The sequence below is a fragment of the Sordaria macrospora genome, chromosome 4, assembly GCF_033870435.1.
Source record: "Sordaria macrospora chromosome 4, complete sequence".
NCBI classification, from domain to species: Eukaryota; Fungi; Ascomycota; class Sordariomycetes; order Sordariales; family Sordariaceae; genus Sordaria; species Sordaria macrospora.
Genome location: NC_089374.1, coordinates 607,706 through 633,080, shown reverse-complemented (window position 1 = coordinate 633,080; position 25,375 = coordinate 607,706). Strand labels below are relative to the sequence as shown.

The 25,375-nt window shown below is 52.7% G+C and overlaps 6 protein-coding genes and 1 non-coding gene across 7 annotated transcripts; 5 read left to right on the top strand and 2 right to left on the bottom strand.

Moving 5' to 3' along the window:
* Positions 1–1,597: 1,597 nt before the first annotated feature.
* On the top strand, positions 1,598–3,756 carry SMAC4_09602 (uncharacterized protein). The gene is made up of 2 exons (XM_003343654.2): positions 1,598–2,086; positions 2,156–3,756. Exons 1-2 carry the CDS (start codon positions 1,818–1,820, stop codon positions 3,468–3,470), a joined length of 1,584 nt encoding a protein of 527 aa, XP_003343702.1. The 5' UTR covers positions 1,598–1,817; the 3' UTR covers positions 3,471–3,756.
* Positions 3,757–4,544: 788 nt separating this feature from the next.
* Positions 4,545–5,612, bottom strand: SMAC4_09603 (uncharacterized protein; the record flags this gene model as incomplete). The annotated part of the gene is made up of 1 exon (XM_003343655.1): positions 4,545–5,612. The coding sequence occupies one exon, from the start codon at positions 5,610–5,612 to the stop codon at positions 4,545–4,547; it is 1,068 nt and encodes a 355-aa protein (XP_003343703.1).
* Positions 5,613–6,230: 618 nt separating this feature from the next.
* SMAC4_09604 (uncharacterized protein) lies at positions 6,231–9,595 on the top strand. The gene is made up of 4 exons (XM_003343656.2): positions 6,231–7,170; positions 7,229–8,385; positions 8,438–8,550; positions 8,600–9,595. Exons 1-4 carry the CDS (start codon positions 6,931–6,933, stop codon positions 9,307–9,309), a joined length of 2,220 nt encoding a protein of 739 aa, XP_003343704.1. The 5' UTR covers positions 6,231–6,930; the 3' UTR covers positions 9,310–9,595.
* Positions 9,596–11,821: 2,226 nt separating this feature from the next.
* Positions 11,822–13,716, top strand: SMAC4_09812 (uncharacterized protein). Its single transcript, XM_066091015.1, has 4 exons — positions 11,822–12,594; positions 12,685–13,065; positions 13,130–13,184; positions 13,293–13,716. The coding sequence occupies exons 1-4, from the start codon at positions 11,937–11,939 to the stop codon at positions 13,306–13,308; spliced, it is 1,110 nt and encodes a 369-aa protein (XP_065946724.1). The 5' UTR covers positions 11,822–11,936; the 3' UTR covers positions 13,309–13,716.
* Positions 13,717–15,440: 1,724 nt separating this feature from the next.
* Positions 15,441–16,512, bottom strand: SMAC4_09444 (uncharacterized protein; the record flags this gene model as incomplete). The annotated part of the gene is made up of 2 exons (XM_003349045.2): positions 16,036–16,512; positions 15,441–15,935 (listed from the first exon to the last, which is right to left on the bottom strand). Exons 1-2 carry the CDS (start codon positions 16,450–16,452, stop codon positions 15,441–15,443), a joined length of 912 nt encoding a protein of 303 aa, XP_003349093.2. The 5' UTR covers positions 16,453–16,512.
* Positions 16,513–21,216: 4,704 nt separating this feature from the next.
* On the top strand, positions 21,217–21,290 carry SMAC4_13606. Its single transcript has one exon. It is a non-coding gene; the product is annotated as a tRNA-Val (tRNA).
* Positions 21,291–24,550: 3,260 nt separating this feature from the next.
* On the top strand, positions 24,551–25,300 carry SMAC4_09446 (uncharacterized protein; the record flags this gene model as incomplete). The annotated part of the gene is made up of 1 exon (XM_003349046.2): positions 24,551–25,300. The coding sequence occupies exon 1, from the start codon at positions 24,638–24,640 to the stop codon at positions 25,298–25,300; it is 663 nt and encodes a 220-aa protein (XP_003349094.1). The 5' UTR covers positions 24,551–24,637.
* Between the last annotated feature and the right edge of the window lie 75 nt (positions 25,301–25,375).

The following is a 25,375-nucleotide window of genomic DNA, read 5'->3' as shown; positions in this document are numbered from 1 at the left end:
TTGGACAAGAAATCGGAGATGATATCGAAGATGATGATCGAGCTGGCAGTTTGTGTGCGATAAGTTGGAAAAATGTTTTGAATTGACGTTCTCATTGGAGATGACACGCCAAGTCGAGCGTGTACCATAGCGGGCGAACTGGCAGCAACCGCCGATGTCGGCGTCTTTGGACGCATCGGAGTGACGTAATCGGAACCGCCGCCGGGCAGCATCTCAGCGCGCATCGCACAAGCTCAGCATCAACAACGAAAGGATTGTCATCTTCTTCCCTATGGCACGACCACGCAGGCCGAGCACATATTGAAAAAGGGGTGCAATGAATTGCGTTGGTTTGACATCAAAAATTCCGACCAGAACGGCCCCGAAGGACAATTCACGGCGGCTAGCACCACGATGTGCAATGCAGGCTCTCCACCGTACTACGCAGTTTTATTGATCTCCGCGCAGTCAGTCAAGGTAAGTATGAAGAAAAAAAGAGGAAAAGAAGAGGAGGAAGAATTGGGGAGGGGAGCTGCTCTTAAATAGAGGGTTTGGATGGTCTGTGCACGAGTGCAAATTCCAGGAAATTTGGGACAGCTGCTGCCGGTCTGTTTGGTCTGTCAGCTTCTGCTGCATGACAACGCCTGCCGTCTGACATTCGCATTTTGGATTTTGGAAATTCGATTTGGAGATCGTTCTTGGAGTTTGCACCGGCATCTTTATTAGTCGGTTTTTCTTCGTTCCTCGAACGGCAAGCACTCACCAAAGACTTAAATGCACAGTCATGGGACTGCTTTCTTAACAGTTTCCAGAGATATGGTTTCCAGAGATATATTTCCAGAGATATCCTCAGGTTTCCCGCCTGCAACCTTCCATGAAAGAATCAACACATGAACATTTTCATGCTCACTTAGAAAACCGCAAACCAAAGACAAATGGAACCACTGATGCTGGTGACTTCTGTTCCCCGGATTTCAATGTCAAGCTAATGCCAAGTCTCCATTACGAGGGCCGTTAGCGGACTGCCCATCCCTGTCTTTGTGACAAAGCGGACAAAACATCACGAACTGTCTTCTGCCGTTCAAACGATGTGTTCAGGCACGTGCAAGTAAAAAAGCAGGAATGGTCTGTGCTCCTCAACACTCGCCGCAGTAGCGCTTGGCGTTAGAAACTTTCTGTGGATCTTTGGAAGCCAAGACCAGTCGCGCTACGAAGGTGTCAAAAAGAGCAACTGCGCTGGTCTAGGCCGAGCTAGGCCCTACGGCGGGAAAGGGAAGGTGGCGCATATCATCGGTTTTGAGCGTTCATGAGAGGCAGGTGAGCCAAGCGGCGGGCGGGAGGGCAGGAGAGGGACACAATTTGTTGAAATGGCGGAAGTTGATTCACCAATTCCGTCAATCCGTCACCTGAGAGCTGACCGCCGCTTTCTTTGCCGTTCCTGATTCACAGACCCGCCCTGCGTTATCGCCTCCCGTATCCGTCTTATTTGTAACCAACAGGGCGTGGATTGTGACAATCACTTACACCGACGATTACCTAGACAAGCAGGATAAATATCAAATTGTATCACCGCATTTCCTGTCAACCGCCAACTCTTCCATATCGTGAAATTCTTTCCCAGATCCTCCCTGTCAAAAAAAACAACCCCGCCCCCGCGCGTTTCCCGAAGCCATTGTCCCGGTCGAGCGAGTGGATGTCCAAGCCTACCCAACAGGACAAAGCCCCCACAATAATCCTCGTTCGATAAAAGACAGAAATTTCCCTGTTCTCCCCTCGACAACCCGTTCAGCAATCCTCCCTGCCCTCTTCCCCGACAAAACAATCAATCAATCGCAAACATGTGCGGCGGTACTACTAACGGCGCCGTTGAGCGCAACCCTGGCCTTACCATGTCGGCCACCGAGCTGATCGGCAACACTCCCCTCGTCCGCCTCAACAAGATCCCCCAATCGCTGGGCATCGAGTGCGAGGTCTACGCCAAGGTCGAGCTCTTCAACGCCGGCGGCAGTGTCAAGGACAGGATAGCCCTTCGCATGATCGAGGAGGCCGAGAAGGAGGGCCGCATCAAGCCCGGTGACACCCTCATCGAGCCCACCAGTGGTAACACGTACGTTTATAGAGTGTTCCTCTCTCTGTTGCGCTTGCTCGTGACTCTAGCTAACATGCTTCCCCACAGTGGTATCGGTCTCGCCCTCGTTGGCGCCATCAAGGGCTACAAGACCATCATCACCCTCCCCGAGAAGATGTCCGCCGAGAAGGTCTCCGTCCTCCGTGCCCTCGGTGCCACCATCATCCGTACCCCTACCCAGGCCGCCTGGGACAGCCCCGAGTCCCATATCGGTGTCGCCCGCCGTCTCCTCAAGGAGATCCCCAACTCCCACATTCTCGACCAGTACACCAACCCCAACAACCCGCTTGCCCACGAATTCGGCACCGCCGAGGAGATCTGGAAGCAGACCGGCGGCAAGGTCACCGCCGTCGTTGCTGGCGCCGGTACTGGTGGTACCATCACTGGTATTGCTCGCGGCCTCCGCAAGCACAACAAGGACGTCAAGGTCATTGCCGCCGATCCCGTCGGTTCCATCCTCGCTCTTCCCGAGAGCCTTAACGACCCCAACGCCACCGCTCCCTACAAGGTTGAGGGTATCGGTTATGACTTCATCCCTGACGTCCTCGACCGCGAGTTCGTCGACAAGTGGTACAAGACCGAGGATCGCGAGTCCTTCCACCTCGCCCGCCGCCTCATCGCCGAGGAAGGTCTCCTCGTTGGTGGTTCTTCCGGCAGCGCCATGGCCGCCATGGTCCGCGCCGTCAAGGAGTTCAACCTCGGCAAGGGTGACGTTGTCGTCGTTGTCCTCCCCGACAGCATCCGCTCCTATCTTTCCAAGTTCGCCGACGACGACTGGCTCGCCGCCAACGGCCTCCTCTCTACCGAGGACGATGTCAAGAAGGCCAACGGCACCAACGGCACCGCTACCGTCAAGGAGCAGCAGGAGACCGAGCAGAAGAAGACCGATGACGCTTACGCCGGCGCCACCGTCCGCGCCCTTCGCCTCAAGCCCGTTACCTCCGTTCTCGCCGACTCGCCCTGCTCTGAGGCCATCGAGACCATGCGCGAGAAGGGCTTCGACCAGCTCCCCGTCCTTGCCCCTACTGGTGGCAAGCTCGTCGGTCTCGTCACCCTCGGCAACATGCTCAGCTTCATCCAGCGCGGCCGCGCCACCCCTGCCAGCCCTGTCTCCGAGGTCATGTTCAATTTCAGCCGCATTGACGAGGTCGTCACCGACCCCCGTAAGTTCGGCAACGACCTCAAGGACAAGCAGCGCAAGTTTGTCGAGATCACCATGGACACCCCCCTGGCTGCTCTCAGCAAGTTCCTCGAGTGGAACGCTGCTGCGATTGTCACTGAGAAGCAGGATGATGGTTCCAAGCCTGTCGCTGTTGTCACCAAGGTTGATCTCTTGACCTACATGGTTCGTCAGCAGTCTTAAACGCCAATATGTTAGATGGCGAATAGAGTGGAGGATACCATTACCAATACCAACAACAACAACAATCAACAACAACAGCCGCCTCCGTGAGACGTGGGATGGATTAAACGGGGATCTTTCCTTCAAAAGATGATACCTAGACTCAACATCTATGGGCGGCTTCTTTCTCTTTTTGCTTTTCTTTTCTGTCTGCTAATACTTGGGTACTTAGCTCTGGGAGCCTTGGGCGTATTGCTTTCGCATAGAATTTCTGGGTAGCTAGCATTTGGTCCGGCGTAGAAAAGGGTTCAACCCGTGCAAATGGGACGTTTTATTTTTATTGTTCATTTCTCAGAAAGATGTTTGATTTGGTGCTGCGTGATGCGCGATGTCTTGCATGTGATTGTCCTCTGGATTGACCATGGTGGCAGGGCGGTGTTATCGTATGCCTACAAGCCTATAGACTATAGTTGGCTTTCGTTTCTTTCTGTCCCTACTTGAACCCATCTAGGTCCCTTGTTACCATCCACCACAGCTTAGTCCCCTTTTCAAAAGTTGTCAAGCGATCGCGGGTCCTATACTTGGACCCCGTGGCTCTCCTGGCTCTCTTCATCGGCTCGCATCCTGACTTTCTCTTTATAAGCTCGATCCCTGCTTGTTGCTCGCGCTTCACGACGTGTGGTCATGGGGTATATATACAAGCCCACCACGATAGCTTCTCTCCTTCCCCCATGATGTCTCTTCTCGCTGTTAAGAGTAATGTGCCCATATCCATAACCCCCACCTTTCATAGACAATAACGATCTTGGGAAAAACCTCGTCTGTTGGAAACTTCTCGAGGTGTCCTACTCACAGTCACACCGGCTATAGACCTCTTCCTTCCGTCACCCTGTCACGGCGTGATCAGCGGCTCTGCATGGTACTTCAAGTCAAGTGATATTAGTTTGTTATTCATATGCATGAAAGTCATAACCCCATTCCTTGCCATCCACCATCCTAGGAACCTTTCTTTGCATACCATACCCATCCAATTACCATCCACAGCTGTCGCTTCCATCATCATCATCACATCCCACATCCACTCTCAACCCCAACTTAAACCCTCTCAACAACCCACCTCCACCACCCCTCCACCCCCGGCCCTTCCGTTCCAGCGACGCTCCCACCCACAACCTCCACCTCGATATCAAACTCTTGCATCTGCCTAAACTCAAATTTCTCACTCCCGTACTCCCCCAACCAATCATCCCCTTCCTCCTTCTCATCTACCACATCTTCCTTCACTCCCGAATCCAAAAGTCCCTTGCTTCTGCTAACACGAATCCTTCCAATCTCAGCCTCCAACTCCTTCTTCACCAGCGTCGCAGGCAACGCAGTAAACAGATCCAGCTTGTTCGCCGCAATGAGCACGGGAATGGAAGGGGGGTGTTTGCTCCCCTTGCTGTGCCTTGAATAACGGTGTTGTAGCGCCAGGAGGAGGTCGTACAGGTAAGTGGCTGTTTGTGACAAGGAAGAGTCGGGCGAGGATGGGGACAAGGTGGATGCGTCGAGGAGGAACAAAACGCCTTTTATGTGGCTGGTCTTGCTAGGAGGAAGAGGACGGCCGGTCTTAGGGTCGAGAGGGAGCAAGTGGTTGAGCGCCGTGGAGCGCAGCTTGGGGTGGCCTGGTGTGTCGATTAGGAGGAATTTTCTGGGCTTCCTGTCTTCGTCGGAGGAGGAGAAGGAGGCGGCGTTGAGTTCAACGGAGACGGGCGTTTGGGAGGTGTGTGTTAATGCTGGCTCGGCGCCGCTCGCGGTCTTTTCATCGGTTGAAGAAGGGGAGGTCTTGCGGCCGGCGCGCTTCTCAAAGAGAGTCAAAAGGGCGGTCTTGCCTGCGCCTGAAGGACCGGCGAGTATGATTGACGGGAGAGAGGAGGAAGAGGAGGAAGAGCCGGACTCGTCCCCGTGGAGGTATTGGTGGAGAATAACAGGGACGAGCAAGACAATTAGGAGGCCGGTGATGATGACTGTCTTGTTGGGTTGGAGGGAGGCGATGAGCAGGTCTTTGACGAGTTCTTTGATGTGCTCTGTTGAGTATGAAGAGGTGTTAGATGATGCGCCTGCGGCTGCTGTTGTAGCGACCACTGTCGCCGTGGTGGCTATGGTTTCTATTGTTGTTGACATTGTTGCGGTCGAGCTCGATGGGAGCTTGCGCGCTGATTCGGACGTGTTGTACGGGGTTCGATGGATAGCTTGGTCGCTTTGTGTTCGGTCGGAATGCGTCGAGGAGACTCGGAGATGTTATAGGAGCATCCCCTTTTCTATCGCCACGTTTTGTTGAGGCGCGTCGACGGTTGTTGAGATGCGCGTTACAGGGGAAGAAGAGCTCTCGGGGTGTTCTGGTGCCGAAAATGACACCATCGTCATTCGAGAGAAACGGCCAAGTTCCCGGTCCCGGTCAAGACTGCTCTCCACATAATTTTGGGGCCTGAAGTGCAATGCTCCACAGCGGCTCTGTGGCCCGTTCGCAGTGGGGGCCCGGGGTGGTTGGGGACGAATCAGTGGGCTTGGCAGAGTGTCCACAGCTGTCACCGAACGGAACACTGCAACGCCCGCCGCCGGAGAAAGAAGGCTCGGAGAACAATGCGTGGAAAGAGCGAAGATCCAATCGTTAAAGCCCCTTTCTGTTGCATGTGCCAAGGGCAAAGTTGTGAAGACCCTTTTTCGAGGATTCTTTTGCCTCATCGATGTCGACATCACATTGTTGTGGCAGTGTGAGACAGACAAGCCACAGGGACCAACCGATAAACCCGAGTTGTCCCCGGAACTGTCTCTCCGTCCACGGTGTCTCTGTTCCCCCGGCGGAAAGACCCTTGCAGTACACAATCGTGGGAGGGAGTTGGAGAAGCTGCATGTTAGTGGGGACATCAACCAGCCGCCGCAAGCACAGCGAAACTGGGTGTCGACACTAACAGGCCAGGGGGTGCTGACGAAAGTCCAGCATCAATCGGTTCAGTTCCAACCACAAGTCAAAGTCCAACACCAAAGTTCTTCCCATTGTCAACTTCCGGCTGCGGTCTCTTGAGTCTTCCAAGTTGGCGACTCGGACAATAGAGGAATCATCAGCCCACCACCAACGACCAAACACATTCCTTTTGCTGTTTGCTCTTCATTACTGTATATTTCCACTCTTGGCCTTCATTGTCCCTAGACTGCCCGTTGTGCGAGCTTGCGCATTGACCAAATATTTTATCCGTCTCTTTTTCCTTGTCGCAATTCCATCTTCGAATCGTCTCAAGTTGCTGAGCCCCGGTGGTCTTCCCCCTCCATGCCGATTAGCCGTGTCGTCTTCCACACGCTCCGAATGATAGACACGACAACTCGATAGATTCCGACGACTTCCCCGATCCTAATCCACGACCTCCGAATATCCTAAACCTTCCCCGCCGACCGATCGAACCCCGACTTCTCTGTGCCGATTACATTCCACCACGATTCCAAGATGGCGCAACCCGACGGGGCCGACGCCGGCCAAGCTGCCCCCTCCCAGCCGCCTATGAAATCCGGCACTGCTACTCCCAAGCTCAACAGCGAAGTCGAGCTCGGTAGCCTTCCCAGCGAAGCGCAGAAGGATATCATGCAGATGGCAAGGATAGGCGACATTGCAGGGATGGAGAAGCTCTTTGAGGCCGGCGAATACGATGCGACCTACTCGGATGACGAGGGCATCACGCCCCTACATGTAGGCCGAATACTTCCTTACACCTCTCGTCCGACACCGTACTAACCCTTCCCTATAGTGGGCCGCCATCAACAACCAATATGCCATGTGCAAGTTCCTCATCGACAAGGGCGCCGAGATAAACAAAAAGGGAGGAGAGAGCGTCGCAACACCCCTACAATGGGCCGCCCAAAGATGCCACTACTATACCGTCCACCTACTCCTCCAGCACGGCGCCGATCCCTTGATCACCGATTCTCAGGGGTACAACACACTACACATCAGCACCTTCAACGGCAACGTTCTGCTGATCGTCCTCCTCCTACACCAAGGCATCCCCGTCGATGTCGAAGATGCCTACGGCCATACCGCCCTCATGTGGTCAGCATACAAGGGTTTCCCCGCCTGCGTCGACGTCTTTCTGCGGTGGGGAGCTAGTGTCCACGCCACGGACGAGCAAGGGTTCACGGCACTACACTGGGCGTTGGTCAAAGGAAACCCGGGTTGCATCCAGAAGCTGATCGAGTACGGCGCCGACCGGTTTGCGAAGACGGCCACTGGCAAGACCCCCTCGATTACGGCTCAAGAGCTCAACACGGTTGCCGCGTGGCAGAAGGCGCTTAACGAGTGCGGTTACGACGAGGATGGCAACGCGATTGTCCCCAGCTGGCCTGGCGCATCGTATCTCCTTCAGGATAGGAGATCGTTCATGACCAAGTTTACGTTTCTGTGGCCGTTCGTCATGGTGTGGGCAACCATGGTTGTCATGGCTGGCATGCCCGTCTTTGTCGGGATACCATTGGGCGTCTTGACTGGTTATGCTGTTCAATGGGTGGCACAGCAGGTCATCGCTTATGCCCCGCCAAACATGAGGCAACTGCAAAAGACACCTTGGATGGCCGGTATCTTTGCTGGATCACTGTTCTTGTGCACCCTAAACTGGTTCCTGCGCATCTTTGGTAGCACAATGTTTGGAGAGGATGGAGCAGTCCTCTCCAACTTGCTCTTTGCCTTCTTCATCTCCTTGACTACTTGGTTCTACATCAGGTGCATGGTTGATGACCCTGGGTTTGTCCCCAAGATGGGCGGTGTTGCTGAGCAAAAGGCCGCCATCGATGAGCTTATCAGCGTGTGGAAGTTTGACGAGTCCAACTTTTGCGTTACCTGCATGATCCGCACGCCATTGAGGAGCAAGCATTGCCGTAGGTGTCAACGCTGCGTGGCGAGGCATGATCAGTGAGTACATTGAGTCAATACTGGCAAATGGTTGGAAGCTAACTGGGAATAGTCACTGCCCGTGGGTGTACAACTGCATTGGTGTCAACAACCATCGTCATTTCTTCATGTACCTCATCAACATGACGCTGGGAATCATCACTTATGACTGGTTGACCTACAGATGTGAGTTTGTCCAACCACCCCCTTACAGACAAGCTGCTAACGTAAACAGACCTCTCCGTTCTCTCTGAGACCGCCTCCGACGAATGCAACATCCTCTCTCCATCGCTTTGCCGAATTGTCAATGCCGACACATACAGTCTCCTAACCGCCATCTGGGCCACCCTCCAACTCACCTGGGTCTCCATGCTCCTCTTTGTCCAGTTCGTCCAAGTCTCTAGCGCGATGACCACCTACGAGAACATCCACGGGATCGACAACTATTCCGCCACCTCTCTCAACAGCGCCTTCACCTCCACTGGCGCTCCTCTCAACCCGCCTTCTCTTCCCGCTCCCGGCCCATCTCCTGCAGCTGCGGGCGGCGCTCGTCACGGCCACGCCCACGGTCACGCTCACGGCGGTCGCCACGGACACGGAAAACACGGTCATGGAAAGCAAGGCGGCTTCATCAAGCAATGGTCTCGTCTCCTGGGTGTCGACGCCTTCATTGAAACCGCCGCTGGCCGGGGTGCGGCTACGGGCAAGGGATCTAAGAGAAACAAGCGCGGCAATCCCTATAGCAGAGGGTGTGTCACGAATTGTAAAGATTTCTGGTGCGATCCCAATCCGATGTTTGGAAAGCATGAGAATGGCGCGGCCGTGCTGGGTGGCGTGCCGGTGAATTATACGGATATGTATGAGAGTCCGACGGTTATGACTGCGAGTGGCGGAGGGAGGAGAAGAGGTGGTGGTTATGAGAGTATTGCTGGGGAGGAGGTGTAATTGCCAGCCACGGGGGAAAGGGTGATAAAGGGGAGAAGAGTGATGGAATGGTCCAGATGGATCGGGAGTGTACGTTGGGTAATGACATAACTGAACTGAACTGACTCGTAGACTAATGATGATGAGTATCTTTAGTTGGAGCGGAGGTTCAATATGGCTCGTGATGACTGTACGAGGTCCTACAGTTAAAGTAGCCATGTCGGTACCGAACTGTTTCCGCCTTTCATGACTGCGACTTCGGGACTCGGAGAGAGGCAATCCGGAACTCCGAGTCTGGGTTAGACAGCCAAGGCTGGATTTTGAGTGCGGGACCCGAAGCAAACTTGGACCAATGAAATGCTGTGGACATCAGCCACAGCGCGGCCATTCGGAATTTCCTTTGTGAGGACACCTGCATTTAACTGCTCCGTCGAGCCCCGCTAATCTCAGGGGTAAGTAAACAAGTCAATGTTTTACAGAAGCTTGAACGCTCAGACAACTGACTTGCGTCCAGATGGGTTTTGCATACACAACACCCAAGCTCGCGGCAATGCTTCGGCTTCTAAGGTTACAAGAAAGACATCGAGACCCTTCAATGTCCGAGGAGTGCGAAATCGATCTTACAAAGAAAGAACAAAGAGCGGAAGGCGCTTCTCGTATCCCGAGTGGCTTGAGCAAAGTTCTTTCTTTCATTGTCTACCGGAACTGCTCAACGCTGAATAACGGTATTGTTATCATATTCCAATATTCCTCGCCAATAGGATGATCACATGGTATCCAATCTTCGGCCACCATGTCAATTCACATAAGATGGCTCGAATTCTCGTTCCTCCGCCCCCTGTTCTCCAAGTCAGGTAACAGATATCACCAATATAAAGCAACTTCACCAGCATTCGACCATTCGTAAATCACATCGTTCATATCGCTTAAGTAACACCCCAGCGCATTCGGTCAGCTTTCAACCCTCAAGATGTCTCACCCCAACGCCAACATAAACATGGCTCTTGTGCTCCTCATCCTCACCTTTGTGACGAACCGTTACAAGCACAGGAGTATTATCGCTGGGATAGAACAATAGAGTGATAGAGTAGTAGCCGAAAGGTACTGGTAGATTGTGATAGCTATTGCTTGCTGAAGAACGCTAATAACGAAGGCCGGGAGGTCTTCTTATATACTGGTCTTCAGCCTTGTCCCGTGGTCCCGTGAACCCGGGACCGTGTCTGACCCGTAGTCCCGTAGACTCGGAACCCCGGGTCCTATCCAATTGGTCAATCTATCTAAGTCCGCTGATTGGATCGTAACAACCTTCCTCTACAACGTTCCGGGCGCTGTAGTCACCAGCTCCGACTTTGCCATCCCGGTCCTTCCCCCCCCCCCCCCCCCCCCCCCCCCCCCCCCGCAAAATGCATCAATTCTCCCTACATTTATGTAGGTAGTCTCGCAATGCGAAAAAAAAACATAGCTAGGTACCAAGAACGTTTATCGGTATTGCATTATAGACGATGCATGTTCCCGTCGTGTGCTCGTCTTTTGGCTTCAAGGCGCGGAAGAGCGGCATGGAAATCACGGACTCAACTATCGCATCAGGTTAGGTCCCAATGAACCAGGAAAGGGCTACTCACACCCAGACCCGACTGTCAGTTTGGGTACCTAGAGCGCATACCTAGGCATGCAAGGTACCTACCTCGCCTAGATGTACCTACTACATGTACTTATGCAGTGTAGTACGCGCGCTAGAAGGGCCCGTTTTGCCGGGCGATCCTGCATGAGGAAGGTTACATAGGTGTTCTGCAATCTTCAACGACAATCTCGGACCAGACGGCGATGGAGTCTTGATTGTCGGCCAGCAGGGTTGAAAAAGCGCTTTTCATTCAGGAACCAACAACCAACACCAGACTGCAGTCGACACAGTGTTTTTCTATTTTTTTTCCCCAGGACCCAGGGGACAATTGATTACCAACAAGCTTTTGCGGGCCGACAACATGAACCCCCTACTTTTTCTTAGTGCAAGGTGTAGCGAGAGCCAAAAGCTTTGCACCTAGGCGATGTCATACTGAGGTTCTGTTGGTCCTTCACCTTCCTAGTTTGGTTCAGACTCCCCGTTCCTACGTCGTCTCCCACGCCACTCTACCTCTATGTACGCTCACAACATCAACTGATTGCCATGTGCAAGGCTGATTGATACCCTCTACCCTTCGTTACGCAGGCACGCCGCAGTCCACATCACACTGTTGTGCCGCCTTAACCCCTTGAAGGGGATCATCTCCGTCTCCCGGGTCCCTTTGTGCTGGATCCAGGCCTCGACAGAAAACAACTGCATGATCCAGGCCGGTTTCGGCAGCTAGGTACCTACCTACCTTAGGTATCTCTATCCATGTCTAGAGGTAGGTAGGTAGTCAAGGTACCAGACCTCCAGTGTCAGGCAAAAGTACAACAACCAAGGGGACATGATTTTGGCCAGGCCTTCAAGGTCAATGGCCACCTACCTTATCTAGGTAGAGGTATGGATGCTTCTCTCAAAACCAACTGTTGCCATGCTCCCAAGTTGAACAACCAAGATATTCTTCCACCATTACCTCTACACACATACAACCCATCTCTTTACCGGACCTCGAGCCGCCTGGGTGTTTTTCTTCTTCTTCTTCATCATGTCCGTCAAGTTTGCCATCAGCTCTGGCGCTCTGTCACTGGCGCTATTGCTCTTCGGCCATGGCCACCTCACCAAGGCAGCGAAGGACCCGGACACCAGGTACATTTACTTTGACAACATCCCGTATATTGCCAATGCCTCCAACATCATCCCCATGTCCTGGTCCGCAGTGGAAGCCGGCTTTGCAAACCCCATCCGCGAGGACATTACCAACTTCACCGGGCTAGACTGGACAAAGCCCTACCCGGGTAGCCCGGTGCCAGGCTTCACCACCCATTTGCGGATCGCGGACCATCTGCCTTTCCCGGCCGTTGTGACGGAGGAGAACGCCGTGATTGACGTGGCGGCTCTCAACAACGGCATCCCGCAGTCCATGAGAAAGGCAGATGGCATCCTCCCCAAGGCCATGCATCCCTCGTGGTTCATCTGCCAGCACTACTATGTCAGCGACCTGCCTGACGCTGCAGCCTCGGACGTTGCGCACGACTGTTCCTTTTTGCCGAGCCAATGTCTGAAGGACTTGAAGGCCGACATGGTTGCGAACTGGGGAGCCTACGCAGACGAGACAAACGGTTCCATGTGCGGCGGATGGACCTTTGACACCATCGTACCAAGCTGCATAGATGCCCTGGGATTTGTGACACAAGATGTGCTGGGTAAGTGCGATCTCACATATTGATTCTTGCTCCTGAATACCTATACTTTGTGCTCAAGGTTGACGTGTCTTTAACTCTTTTGGTCTGTAGGGTTTAATGCGGCCTATCTTCAAGATGAAGTCGGGGCCAGAGATGCGACTGTGGATGAAGTCGGACGCTATACGTGGATGGTTGGCGACGGTTTCCAGGAACCAAGCGACGAGACGACGTACTATACTGCAGCCAACAGGACCTATCTGGTTGCTACTGTGTTTGGGTACAGTGAAGGATATAAAAGTTCAGTCCAGCCGAGGGTGGAACTTTCATGTCTTCGACCAAAGTGGATCGCACCTCCAGAGGAGCACGCAGAGCCGACTGAGACCACCACTTCCTCTTCGTCCTTTGCTCCATCTTCTACCTCGACCTTGTCATCAGGCTCAGCATCTTCGTCAAAGACAACGTCGGCGGCCTCTTCCACGTCCTCTGGGTCCAGTACGGCTATTTCCCTGTTTTCCAAACTGCTCCGGCCTCATCGTCGTCACTGACTCTGAGCAAGATCACTACTACGTCCACTACGCCTGCATTGCCCTCCTCCACTATGCACTGAACAGGTATGTCATTTACTACCATAACCACACACCAGATTACCGTCTTTTCCCTTGCTGCAAAGAATTTCCAAACTAACCTTTTTTCTTTTTTTTTTTTTTTGCTTTCACCAGGTGGTACCACGGCTGAAGGGATTTCGGGCAATCTCCTCGGCCTTTGTTCCTACAGCTGTGACTTCGACCACTGCCTCAGCCCTGCTTGTGTCTGCACCCGGTCCGCGGCGGCGGCGGTTCCGGCGCCATCCCAGCTGGCAGGAAAACACGGGTGCCCAGCAGACAATCAGAAGCCGACCAACTCGGACTATGCGTACTATGTTGATTTGTGCGAGTTTATTTGCAGCCGGGGCTACTGTCCCGAAGGAGCGTGTAAATATTGCTGAGGACGGGAGGGGGAAACTACCTCTAGGGGTAATATTAGAAGATTGAAGCTGGATTGCATTGTCATGGGCTGTACAGTACAAAAATAAGGTATTCTGGAGGATATTGACAAGAGTGAGTGGCGAGTTGGAGACTCAAGGGGTTATGGTAATAGTGTATACGGTAGTTAGAATAGCGAAATCGGAGGTGTGATGTACAATCACATGTTGCACAAAAAAGAAGAAAAATGGAAAGACCAAAAGACGTTCGGAACCTGCCCTGCCCCTGAAGAAGCGGCAAGCCTGCATATGTTGTTGTTGTTGTTGTTGTTGTTGTTGTTGTTGTTGTTGTTGTTGTTGTTGTTATTTTTAACGTCTACTTCCGCCTCCCGTAGGGCATGAGACGTGCCGCACCGGTGAGTCTAGCATACAAAATTAAGAGCAATGCCCTAATTGTCCACCAAAACCCTTAATCCGAGGGCAAACCGAGGCCTATTGCCAATGTAAATCATGTGTTGCCCATAGCTTTTGTTGTTGTTGTTGTTGTTGTTGTTGTTGTTGTTGTTATTTTTAACGTCTACTTCCGCCTCCCGTAGGGCATGAGACGTGCCGCATCGATGACTCTAGCGTACAAAATTAAGAGCAATGCCCCAACTGTCCACCAAAACCATCGATCCGAGGGCAAACCGAGGCTTATTGCCAGTAAATATTACGTGTTGCCCATAGCGTAAACGCGGCCCAACACCTCCAATCAAATCGCCCAGTGAGCGAGCAGCCTGCATATGTCAGGCTGGACGGGCCAGACGTGGCTTCCAAAGTTTTGGAGCTAACCAGCCTTGGCTCTTCTCCCGCGGCTACCTTATCCACGCCGTTACAGTCACAATGTGCGACGCACAAGGCAACGAAAATGAAACAGTTGATGGTTGTATTGAGTTCCTAGAAGGAGAAAGAATCTGTGGAGAGGTCTGGAGGGCTAAAATGCCAGGAAGAGAGGCCGTGCGCGGCGTGGTGTGCGTGAATGGCACCTGTGCACGTGCCTCCAACACACAACGACTCGATGCAAGGGTCAAGGTAAGTACATACATTAACGGGGATAGGAGTTAGTGCACCAGAGTCCATGACAGACAGGGCTGCTATAGTAGGTAGAGGTATCTAAGCACATAGGCACTACAGTAGAAGTACCCACGCCGTTTCTATATAAAAAGGTCCCAAGACCCAAGTCCCCGTTACCAACAGGAATCACACCCCGCAGCAACTCTCAACTTCCCCATCCCCCGTCCCTAGTCTTACACCAGACACTACTACTAGCAACAACACTACCTCTAGTAACGCCAACATAACAGACCCAGCGAAAAACCTCAACCACGACAACCCCAAAGAAATTATCGGATCTACCCTCCTCATCATCGCGTTGGTCGTCCTATTTGTCGCGGGTTAGAAAGAGGCGAAGGCGGACAGCTGGGGCCGGCGGGCGGGTTATGGGTGGTGAGGCGATGCATGTGTGATAAGTGTGAGGGGAGCAGATCGGTAAGCGGATGTATTTGGGATGAATGTGAAAGGCGAGAGGTGAGAGGAGTGAGAGGGGTGGGAGGAGAGTGAGATAGAGAGGGTACCTAGGCAGTCTGATGAGGGTAAAGGTCAAGGGGATGAGAGGGAGGGTATGTGTAAATTGTGAAGTACAGTACCTCTAGGTAAGTTGCAACTTGCAAAAAGATGGAACGAACATCTACGATTGAGATTGCTAATGGCTACCTTTAGAGGTGATGACAAACTGATCCAACGCGTTTCAACCCAAACCCAAATCTGTCCCTTCCAAATACAATGTGTACCTATACGAGACCCAGTGAAAATACCCCATCCTATTTCGGACTGTATTCTCTCACTGTGAGTACCTCGAATTGACGAGCTAAACTAACTCCTCTCTCCCTGGGCCGTGTGGAAGCGAACCCTGACAATGGTCGCACTGGCCATCAGTTCCACGCCGATAGAAGATGCGCTCTCCATCCCAGCCATGGCCAACTGTGGTTAAGTTTCGATCCATCTCCTCATCGCTCATCGGCGTGTCGGCCGAGGGTGATTCGGGCTCCGGATCTTGCCATGCGTCAGCGTCAAACTCCAACTCTGGCTTATTTCCGAGCGCATGCAAGTCCGAATTCGCCCTGGAGACGCCCCTATCAAAGGGAGTTCCGCTCACTCTCCACTTCTTCCCAGAATTCGGGGATCCCTCTTCAGGCTGCTCTTCTCGCGCTTTTCCCACTCCAGCCTCTTCTTCCTCCGGAATCTTTCCCTCCTCTTCCAGCTTTCGCCAAAACATTCTCACCTCGGGCTCCCTCCGCTTCCATATCTTCCACAGTATGTTGTTGCACAAGCGCTCAGAAAATCGCTCCTTGGACTCCTTATTCTGCGAAGGAAACACCAGAAAGTCGAAAAGCGTAAGAAACCTCCAAAACTCTCTGAAATTCTCTCCCAGACTGAAATTGGACCATTCGTGCGTTTCCCACTCCGCGGCCCTCAAAGATTTTGCCCAGGACCGACACCGCATACCCAAGTCGAAATCTCATCTGGTCGTCACGCAGGATTCTGCGCGCGAGGTCGATGTTGAATTTCTCGCCGCTCGGACCGCGCAGACAGGGGAAGACGAGGAAGGCGGGCCACTCGCGGACCATCGAGGCTAACGAGGGCTTTTCATACAGCATCTTGATGGCATCTGGCCAAGTATCGTTGAACCCGAACATCTGGTTGTGAAGCCGTTTGAGGAGGGCGAATGCGTCAGGGTTCTGTTCCGCGCTGGGCTTGGTGATCGCAATGCGCGCCATTACATAGGGGCTGTCGTCCCAATCTTTATCGACTTCAAGGCCAGTGCCAGTAGGAGGAGAAGCGTCTGGAGTGCTCATGTTGTGTGCCGTTGAAGGCTTCATACAAGGGTCATTATCTCGAGTGACATTCTTGCATATCGCAGTCTGTCGACCGCTTCTATACCTCTAGGCAGTTATAGAGGGAAAGCTTAGGTATCTTCTGCCCTGGGGGGAAGACAAAGCAATACCGTGCGTCACTCTGTCATCTGGTGGAGTCTCGAGTTCACAAAGCGGGCAAGCGCCGCCCAATGGCACAGTTGTTTGCGCTTCAGCACCAACGGCCCGTCTGGTACCCTGGTCAGCACTCGTCACCAACCGGCTAATGAAAACACCGGAGGCGGAAAGAACCGTTGACGGTTGGGAAAGGGTTGAACTATCGTCATAAACAAGCAAGCGACTAAGTTGGGAGTTTCTGACAGCTACGGTAACAACTGACTGCCACTAGGTAAACTGATTGCTTCCCCATCCAAAAGACCTTCCTTCCTTCGATAAGTGTGCCCCAAGCTACCTACTAATGTAACCATCCAATCCCATCTTGTTCCGTATTCCTTACCCATGAGACGATGAGCGGAACTGACTTATTGCCCTCTCGCAACTTCCTTCCCCACCCGATTTCTGGCTTCACTTAGCCTTCACTTCTTAGACCCTGGCTGGCTCGGGAAATGTACCTATCGTCGCTATGCCAATCCATGCTTTCCACCACATGCTCGCAAACAACCCTTCTCCAGGACCAGAAGCTGGCTAAGTACCTCTACCTAGTAGTATGCTCGTCTTGGTGTCCGTGATCGTGGGTGTTGTTCCTTCCCTCAAGTCTGTTCCATCCAGTCATCCCAAGCCCTTCCAGTCCATCTTTCCACCCAATCATCGGAACTCAGAATTTTCCATCTTACTCCTCCTTTTTCTCTTGACTTGCTATCGATATGGTCATGATCCTTGGCCACCCGCATTACTCTGTAAAGCCATTCCGCCCACCTCCTTCTGTCTCGTAACGCCACCATCATCTGCCCTTCATCCTCCTTGCCCAGTATTTACAGTTCCTCCTTTAGGTCTCCTATTAGTTTGTAATTTTCACTGGGTTTCCCGTCAAAGAAGATTTTCATGACGTCCTTGCAGATCTGCGAGGCATCGGTCTCGGCGAATGGATCATCCTTATTCGGATAAAACAGCTCAAAGAAATATGTAGCCGTTATGCAATCAAGAATGGTTTGGTTCTCGCCGACTTGGTTCAAGAGATACGCGTACGGGTCTTCGGGATCATCCTCTCCACAGTTATTGTTCCTGTTGGCTCCTGGTACAGACTCCCGATTTGTCATGGTCTTCCTGAGCACCATAATTGCGTAGCCGATTTGGAAGCCTTGGGCATTATCCTGGAGATACAGGAGGCAATTTTTCGTCGTTAGAGGAGAGGGGGAAATCAGGTCTATCCACGGCGTGATTTTTAAGGTATCGGGGGGGGGAACCTCTTGTGGATTTGCAGAGACCAGATAACCGTGGCCCACAGACTGTTCGAAAGGTCCGTAATACCCCTGCAGAAGGGGCTCAGGCCGTCCCGTGTCACAGAAACTTTTCTAACTGTGTTCCTGTAGACAGGTTCTGGCAGCTCTTTCAACAAATCCTCCAGATCATCCGTAATCATATTCCCTGATCGGCGCCAGGTTCTTCCGCTGAAGCTCTTTGAGTGTGTCAGTACAATATCCCAAAGTGAGGGGATGCTCCTCCAGCCCATGTATGCGGAAGACTAGCTTAAACTCCTCCAGCCAGTTCACTATCCATTGTTCCAAATGCTCATCCGCCTTGAACAACTTCTTGATAAAGTTTGGTCCGAGTACCGAAGTACAGCTAGAGCATACCCTATACGATGCCCCCAGACTGGGTCTTGGAGAAGGCGGATGGTGGTGGGTATGGAGAGCTTTAAATCGTGGTAGTACTGTGGAACAGGGTCTGTGCTGTGTGGCATAGGGTAGGGAAAGACGTAGGTGTACCAGAAGGGGAGCTCATTGAGTATGGCCGTTTCGCGCTCTTGGAATGCCCGTATAGCTCTACAGGCATAGCTATTGCTCTGGCCGCGGGCCCAGTGGAAATACTGAAGGTCGCTCAGGGCTCGGAGTTTTGTGTACGACGGATAAGGTAGTTGTAGTCTTGATGTCGTGAGGACATATTCGAGGCCGGAGGGATGTAGGCTTTTCACTGGGCGTTTAAGTTGTGGATGTGCAAGATTGGACGATTGTTGCAGTGCTTTCCCGAGTTCCGAGCGGCCTTTCGTGGTGCTTGTTGTCTTTTGGTTGTCGTCGCTCCAATGGCTTGTTCAGACTCCTTAGCCCCGGTGTCCTTCAAGGCTTTATACCCGTTCCCTGCCATCCGCAATTGTCTTGCCTGGCAGTATAGGGCAGCCAGTGCACAAAAGCGCGCAGAATGCCACCGGACATTAGAGGTAAAAATCTGAACCAACAGATGTCATGTTGAGAAAACAAAGAATCCTGCTTCAACCCATTTCTCACTGGCGTTTCAGCTTGATGGCATGAACACCGGAGGTACACTTCAGAAGCGATATATACCTAGGCAACCTACGGTAAGCAGTTGATGTCAAAAATTGATCCCGAGACCACAGTACACAATAATGGCCCCGGCCAATCTGATGCCTCCAAGGCCGTCAGATGCTGTTACCGCTTTGCTCAAGAGTCGGGCTCAAAGGGTCCGGATGACACCGTTTAAGCGCCTTCCCGGCCAGCTTATCACTAACACCAACTGCCAACGTCCACTTCCAACGTCCCGTCCCAACACCAACACTGGAACGCCCCTAACAGCCAACCTCTTTGCTAGCGCCCACTTCACGGAAGTCATACCTCCCTCACCCCTCCTACCTACTACCTACTAGCCGCTAGCAAGAAACTCCCCGTGTTGTCTAGGTAATCGCTCGGCAAGACGTTCTCTACAGTTCACCATCTTGTGGGCTGTCTGACCATGAAAAGTTCTGGCGTGCTGCAGGCTGCAATCGGACTTGGGTTGGAGACAATGGAAGCACTCGAGTCGAGGGGCAGCACGCAACAAACCATCACCAGACAAGGAGACGATGGAGAGGTACTGAATACAGGACAATGAAATGAAACTATTTCCTCTCGGTTAAGGTATCTACGGTTTCTCTCTAATCGCTCTCCTTCCTTGTGTGTCACCGATCGCTCCTTCTTCATTCCTCATCCTCCGTCACTCCTCTCTCAATCCTTCCCCGTCACCCCTTCCATTGGCCGTACAAGCCATTCCACCCTATCCTGCCCAATTTGGGCACGGTCGACATCTCCACTTATCCACCAGACCACCTCCCTTACCTCCGCTTTGCCTTTCCAGCTCGACGGAACAGTCCAGGTAGCCTGATGATGGCCCCCGAGTCGCCAACCGAGTGAGCTATAATCTAGTAGCACGTCTTCAAGATCTGGCAGTAGGGATCCGCCTCGCGCTTCTTGACGTCTTCTTCCGCGGCCTTGGCGGAGATGTCGCGGGCCTCTGGGGCAATGACGTCGGTACGCTTCTCAGCCGCGACTATAGGATCGGGGGGTTAGATGGAGAGACGGTGGGTGATATTGGGAGGAGACCCTAAAAGAATATGGCGGAAGGTAGTGGGAAATAGTGGGAGATCATTGAAGAACTCACTGGCTGGGGCAGCGGCCGCGATGGCAATGAAGAGAGAAGCGAGAATGGCGGTGGGCTTTATTTAACGTTGATTGTAAGTTGGTGGATGTACAAGCGAGCTGTTTGAGCTAGCTGGAGTCTGGTGCTGTTGGGCAGTTGAAAGTGGAGTTGATGGTGATGGTAATGGTGATGGTGATTCTGTAATCCGAGAAGGTGGAAAGAAAAGAGGTTTATATACTTCTCGCCCTTGTTCTTCACCCGGCTACTCATCTCAATGCCTCTTCATCTCCATGCCCACCGCCCGCGGTCTTTCGAGACGAGTCGAGCCGCCATCGTTTTCAGCTCACCACATCCTTCTTCTCTCATCGCCGTCGCCACGACACCACGACGCCCAACTCCTCGCGCCTCTGGATAACCAAGAGTCCCAGCCGCAGTCCCCAAAGACGAATGTACAGCATAGAACACTCAATCAGAGCCAGTAATCAAGACCAACCGAACTTGCTCGAACAAGGCAAGGCTACCTTTCCCTCTCAGCCCCCAACGCGCCAAGGTGGCCGCCGTCGAGGCGCCATTGGGACTCCTCAACCAATGATCGCCGGATAACAACATAGCGCTGCTGAGGCGTCCGTGGACTTACTCATCCCAGCGGGAGCCTCGAGCTTGATAATCTCAGTGTCAACCAGTCAGTACTTCAAAGGACATGTTAGCTGATAGACTTGGCCTCGAGTGGGTATATCACTGAGCCTTAAAAGAGAACTGCCGATAGCTCTGGCCGTGGCGTGAATCATGTTCGATCATACAAATCATCGAGACCGTCAAGATTGACAATTACGACCGTATTGTGCTTCGTCTCGAATGCACTATCTTTTTTTTTTTTCAACTGGAAACTGACATGCAGCGACGCTTCACGCAGTCTAGACCACCTGCAGATTTGGCCATGCGCACAAGAGACACTCGTCGATTCCTGTTTGCGCCACATCTTTGGGATATTCATCAATGGCTTTGTAGACGGAATTCAAGAAGTCTCCATGTTTGTCGCCCTCATCCGTTTTCTTCTTTGTCGATTTTCTTATACCACAAACGTCGTCACGAACGTCGAGACTTCGGGGTGTCGCAGATGCGTGGTTGAATGGCGCCATTGACATTTTTGCCTCTTTGACTTTGTAAGTCCTGTTCTAGAGCTTAGCTTCCATCAAATACCACGGTCCGATGGTGTAGTTGGTTATCACGTCAGTCTAACACACTGAAGGTCCCCAGATCGAGCCTGGGTCGGATCATCTTCTTTTGAATTTTTTTGGTGTGGATGCCGTCTCCACTCTGGCGCTTGTGGACTTGTCAAACCGCTGCTTCCTTTTTTGCAGTTGGCTTCGAAGGTTTCCTCCTTTGACGTCAGGCGGGAAGACCCTTGCCGCTCAATTACTTGCAGAAACAAAGGTCTTTCATCTTGAAGTTCAGTTCCCGCTAGTGGTGATATTTGTTTCACTCACCACTAGTGCTGACGGACGGTCTGCGGGCCTCAGTAAGCAACTTGCACAAACCCTTCAGGAAATCAACCAGTTCCGACGCTCAAAGCTACCCATGATGAAGTCGATAGCCCTGCGGCGCAGATGAAATGATCACCGCAGTCCTCCGACAACTTTCCATAGGCTCAGCTGAAGCGAGAAGCACGGTGACTGGTTGGTCTCCTCCTGAATGACCTTGATCTGTCCTAGAGTAGATATCGATGAGGGGGAGCTCTTGCCTTTGTGTACCAACCCGTCCGCGTTCGTTCCTGTCCTGTTCCTGTGCACTCGTTAGCACTCTGTTCCTCTTCTTCTCGCCTTCATTGTTACTCCATCGCTCTTCATTCTGCCCTCTGGTTGCTCTAGCGCGACTGTGCTCTCTCCGCTTCAAGCTCAGCCAGGTGAGTCACTCCTCGCCGTCACCACAAGCCCGGCTCATAATCCTGTCTTCATGACCAAAGACGTTGTCCAAGCGTTTGTTTGCTGTCACCCGGGCAAGCCGGCGCCAGATCTCTCTTTTGGATCACGATATGGCCGGGCTGGTTATCGAAGTAAACGGAGTGAACGAAGACGAAGGCATCACGAGATCTAGAGTAGTGGCAAACTTATTGATTGGAGAAGGAAGAGAAAGAAAAGGACGAGAGGAGGCGAGTCTGTTTATGTACAAGATATGAATCCATGTAAGGATCGATAAGATAAGAGATAAGACTCGTTCAACACTGATCACCGATCTTACCGTTCTGGTCAACTTGCTGTGGTCGGTCTGGCTGTGTTGTGCGTGGCTTTCGACAGTAATGGGTTATCACTGATCAGCGGTGGTTGCAAGACTGCCTGATAGGCTCTTGGATTGCCCCTTTGCGTGATACAGCAAGAGTGACGAACGCCGGTGTTAGGGAGTCGGGAGAGATGCAGCGATGAGCTGCTTCGTAGAGCAGAGGGATAAACTTAACGGAAAGCCACCGCACTAGTACCTTGAGACAGGTTGTGACAGACGTATAACATGCGGTCAATCTTTCGTCGACCTATTCCAGCGACAGTGGCTCCGAACCGCGAGACAATGCGCTGGACAACGGAGTGTCAACTAAATGGTGTTACGATCCAATCATGGAGATTAGACTAGCCGACCAATCAGATCGGACCCGAAGGGAGGACCCGAAGCCCCGGGTCCTAAGCCCGGGTCCCGGGGACCCGAGACGAAGGTTCGGGTCCACGGGTCCAGTATATCGGGTCCATGAAGACCGGTATAAAAGAAGGCCTTCCCCGGCCTCTTGTTACCGGTTCTTCAGCAAGCAATAGCTATCACAACCTACCAGTACCTTTTGGCTACTACTCCGTTACTCTATTGTTCTATCCCAGCGATAATACTCCTGTGCTTGTAACGGTTCGTCACAAATGGCTCATAAGCCCTGGGTATGTATGTGCTTATGCGGTCTACGCCGTAGGCTGCTCTATGCTTCGACCCTCTCTCGTCGCTCTCGTCGCTGAGCACTAGTCTTCTCTCCTGTAGCTCTCGGTGTCGGTGGTTATGCGCTTGGCATTCCCATGAGAGCAGATGTTGTCCTGTCTGAGGGAATCTCTCATCGCGGAGGTGGATAAGTCTTGCGCAATCCCGGATGTAGGAATAGAGTCGCCATATAAGCACCAAGCGTAGACTGATAGGAAATTTCTGATCGAGGATGATTAGCTCGTAAGACGGTTCTTATGTGGGCAGTACGCTTGTGGGCTGTGGGCAGTCGGGAGCTCATTCGTTGGGGGCTCTCTCCGAGATGGTTTGCTCATAAAGGAGTCTCTCGGGGATGTTCGCTCAAGAACGCTCAGTCCGGGACAAGTTACTTCGTCGACAGCTCATTCGAATGCGGTTCGATGGACGGTTTGGCTGAGGGCGGTGCACTTATTTGGCAGTTGGGTCGCGGGTTGGTTCTTTCCTGCTTCGCGTGCCGATTGGGTGATTGGTACTCCTCGGTGATACCTGACATACACTTTTTCGTCAGTACTGGAAGCATACAAACTGTTGGATCTGCCGTTAGAGTTACCGCATGAGAGAATAGGCTGTCGTGCTTCCGTCGTTCTAAACTCGAAAACCCCCATCACCTGGGCGGCTCCGACACGGTCGTCGAGGGTGTACAACCAGCAAGGAGTCTTGCCATTGCCATAGGTGTGGGAAGAACAAGCGCTTCCTCCCTTCATTGCTTCGCATTTGCAGGACGCTCTATCGGTCGCGAAAGTGGCTGACGTTTAAGTAGCGAAAATTCGGTCCAGAGTTGGCCAACCTCATTGCCCTCGATGAGGGTATCCGCAGCGGGAACTCGGCCTTGTTGGACGCCGGGCCCGTGCTGTAACATCTTCAACCACTTGTATGGGGCGAGATGCTACGGCTGCCGAGAAGGTTTATGAAGAACATCGGCCGCTCATTCGTTTAAGAGCGAGAAGGCGTTGCTCCGGCAATGCAGTCCACAAGGGGAATGGTCTTAACTGTACCTCTAGCAAGTGAGAATATGGTACGAGGAGAATAAAGAGACATCGAGATATCAAAAGTTTGTGAGCGTTGTTCGTGGATTGTGTTGGGCTCAGCGGCGCCCGTTGTCGAGAGGAGATGATGTCGCCAAAGATTGCGACACGGGAGACCCATAAAAAGCGCGATGCAATCGCTTGGTTGAACCGTCCTGTTTCCAAACCTCGTTATCTCGTGCCCTTGATGAAGCGGTCCTTGTGTTATCGTCGTACCGGCCAAAGTCTGACATTCCACCATGCCAAGCCACTCCGATCGCGTGTGTAACAACGAGACTTCTGGCCGCTTTGGGAGGTGTAAGCTGCAAGGACCCTTTGTGGCTCTGTCGTAACGCGACCTCGAGTGTACGACCATGGCGACATCGGAGACGTCGGCGAGATATGGACTTCATATGCTCAAAAGTCCCCGTATGGAACTCGTCCTTTTTCTCTTCTGGTTGACTTTTTGAGCACCGTTATCGTTAGTCTCTGATGCCGCTTCTGACGTTCACCAAACGAATCCAGACATACCTTGACACACGGTCAAACTCTTCGTCAAGATCAGCGCGCGACAGTGTACGACTACACACATCCAATCTTTTTCAACGACAGCACAACAGCTGCGAGCGGCAACCATGCGACCCAAAATCCTCATGATCCACGGCGGCGGCACCACGCCCGATATCTTCCGCATCCAAGCCCGCAAGCTCGATGCCGCTCTCTCCCAGTTCTTCGACCTCCACTACGTCACAGCTCCCATCGAGTGCCCGGCCGGCCCCGGCGTCCTGCCCTTCTTCGCCGGCATGGACCCCTTCCTGAAGTGGATGCACGACCAGCCGCCCGATCTCGAGGACCTCGACACGTTCCCAGCTCTTGACGATATGCTCCAGGTATTCCACACCGAAGGTCCTTTCGACGGCATCGTCGCCTTTTCGCAGGGCGCCAAAGCGGCGCTCCATCTTCTGCGACATCTTGAGCGGGAGAGGGGAGGAGATAGAGCGGTTGACTTTGTCATCACGGTGTGTCCGACCTGTCCGTTTCAAGGGATTAAGGACCCCAAGGATCGAAGGAGTCCGTATGCGAAGGCATGTTTGGAACTGGGCAAGGTGCAGGCGGAGAGCATCCACGTGTTGGCGAGCGGCGATCCGTATAACTACGAGAGCGAGTCGATGATCGAGTTCTTCGAGCTGTCGGCAAGGAAGGTGTTTAGGATCGAGGGCGGACATCATATGCCGATGGATGATGGGTTCAATAGGAAGCTGGCGGCGATGGCGGCGAGAATCTATAATGGGATATGATCGGTCGTGGTGTCGGAGGCTCTTGGGAAGAAGTGTCGAGGAGACAGTGGCGAGGAGGATGATGTCAAGGAGGAC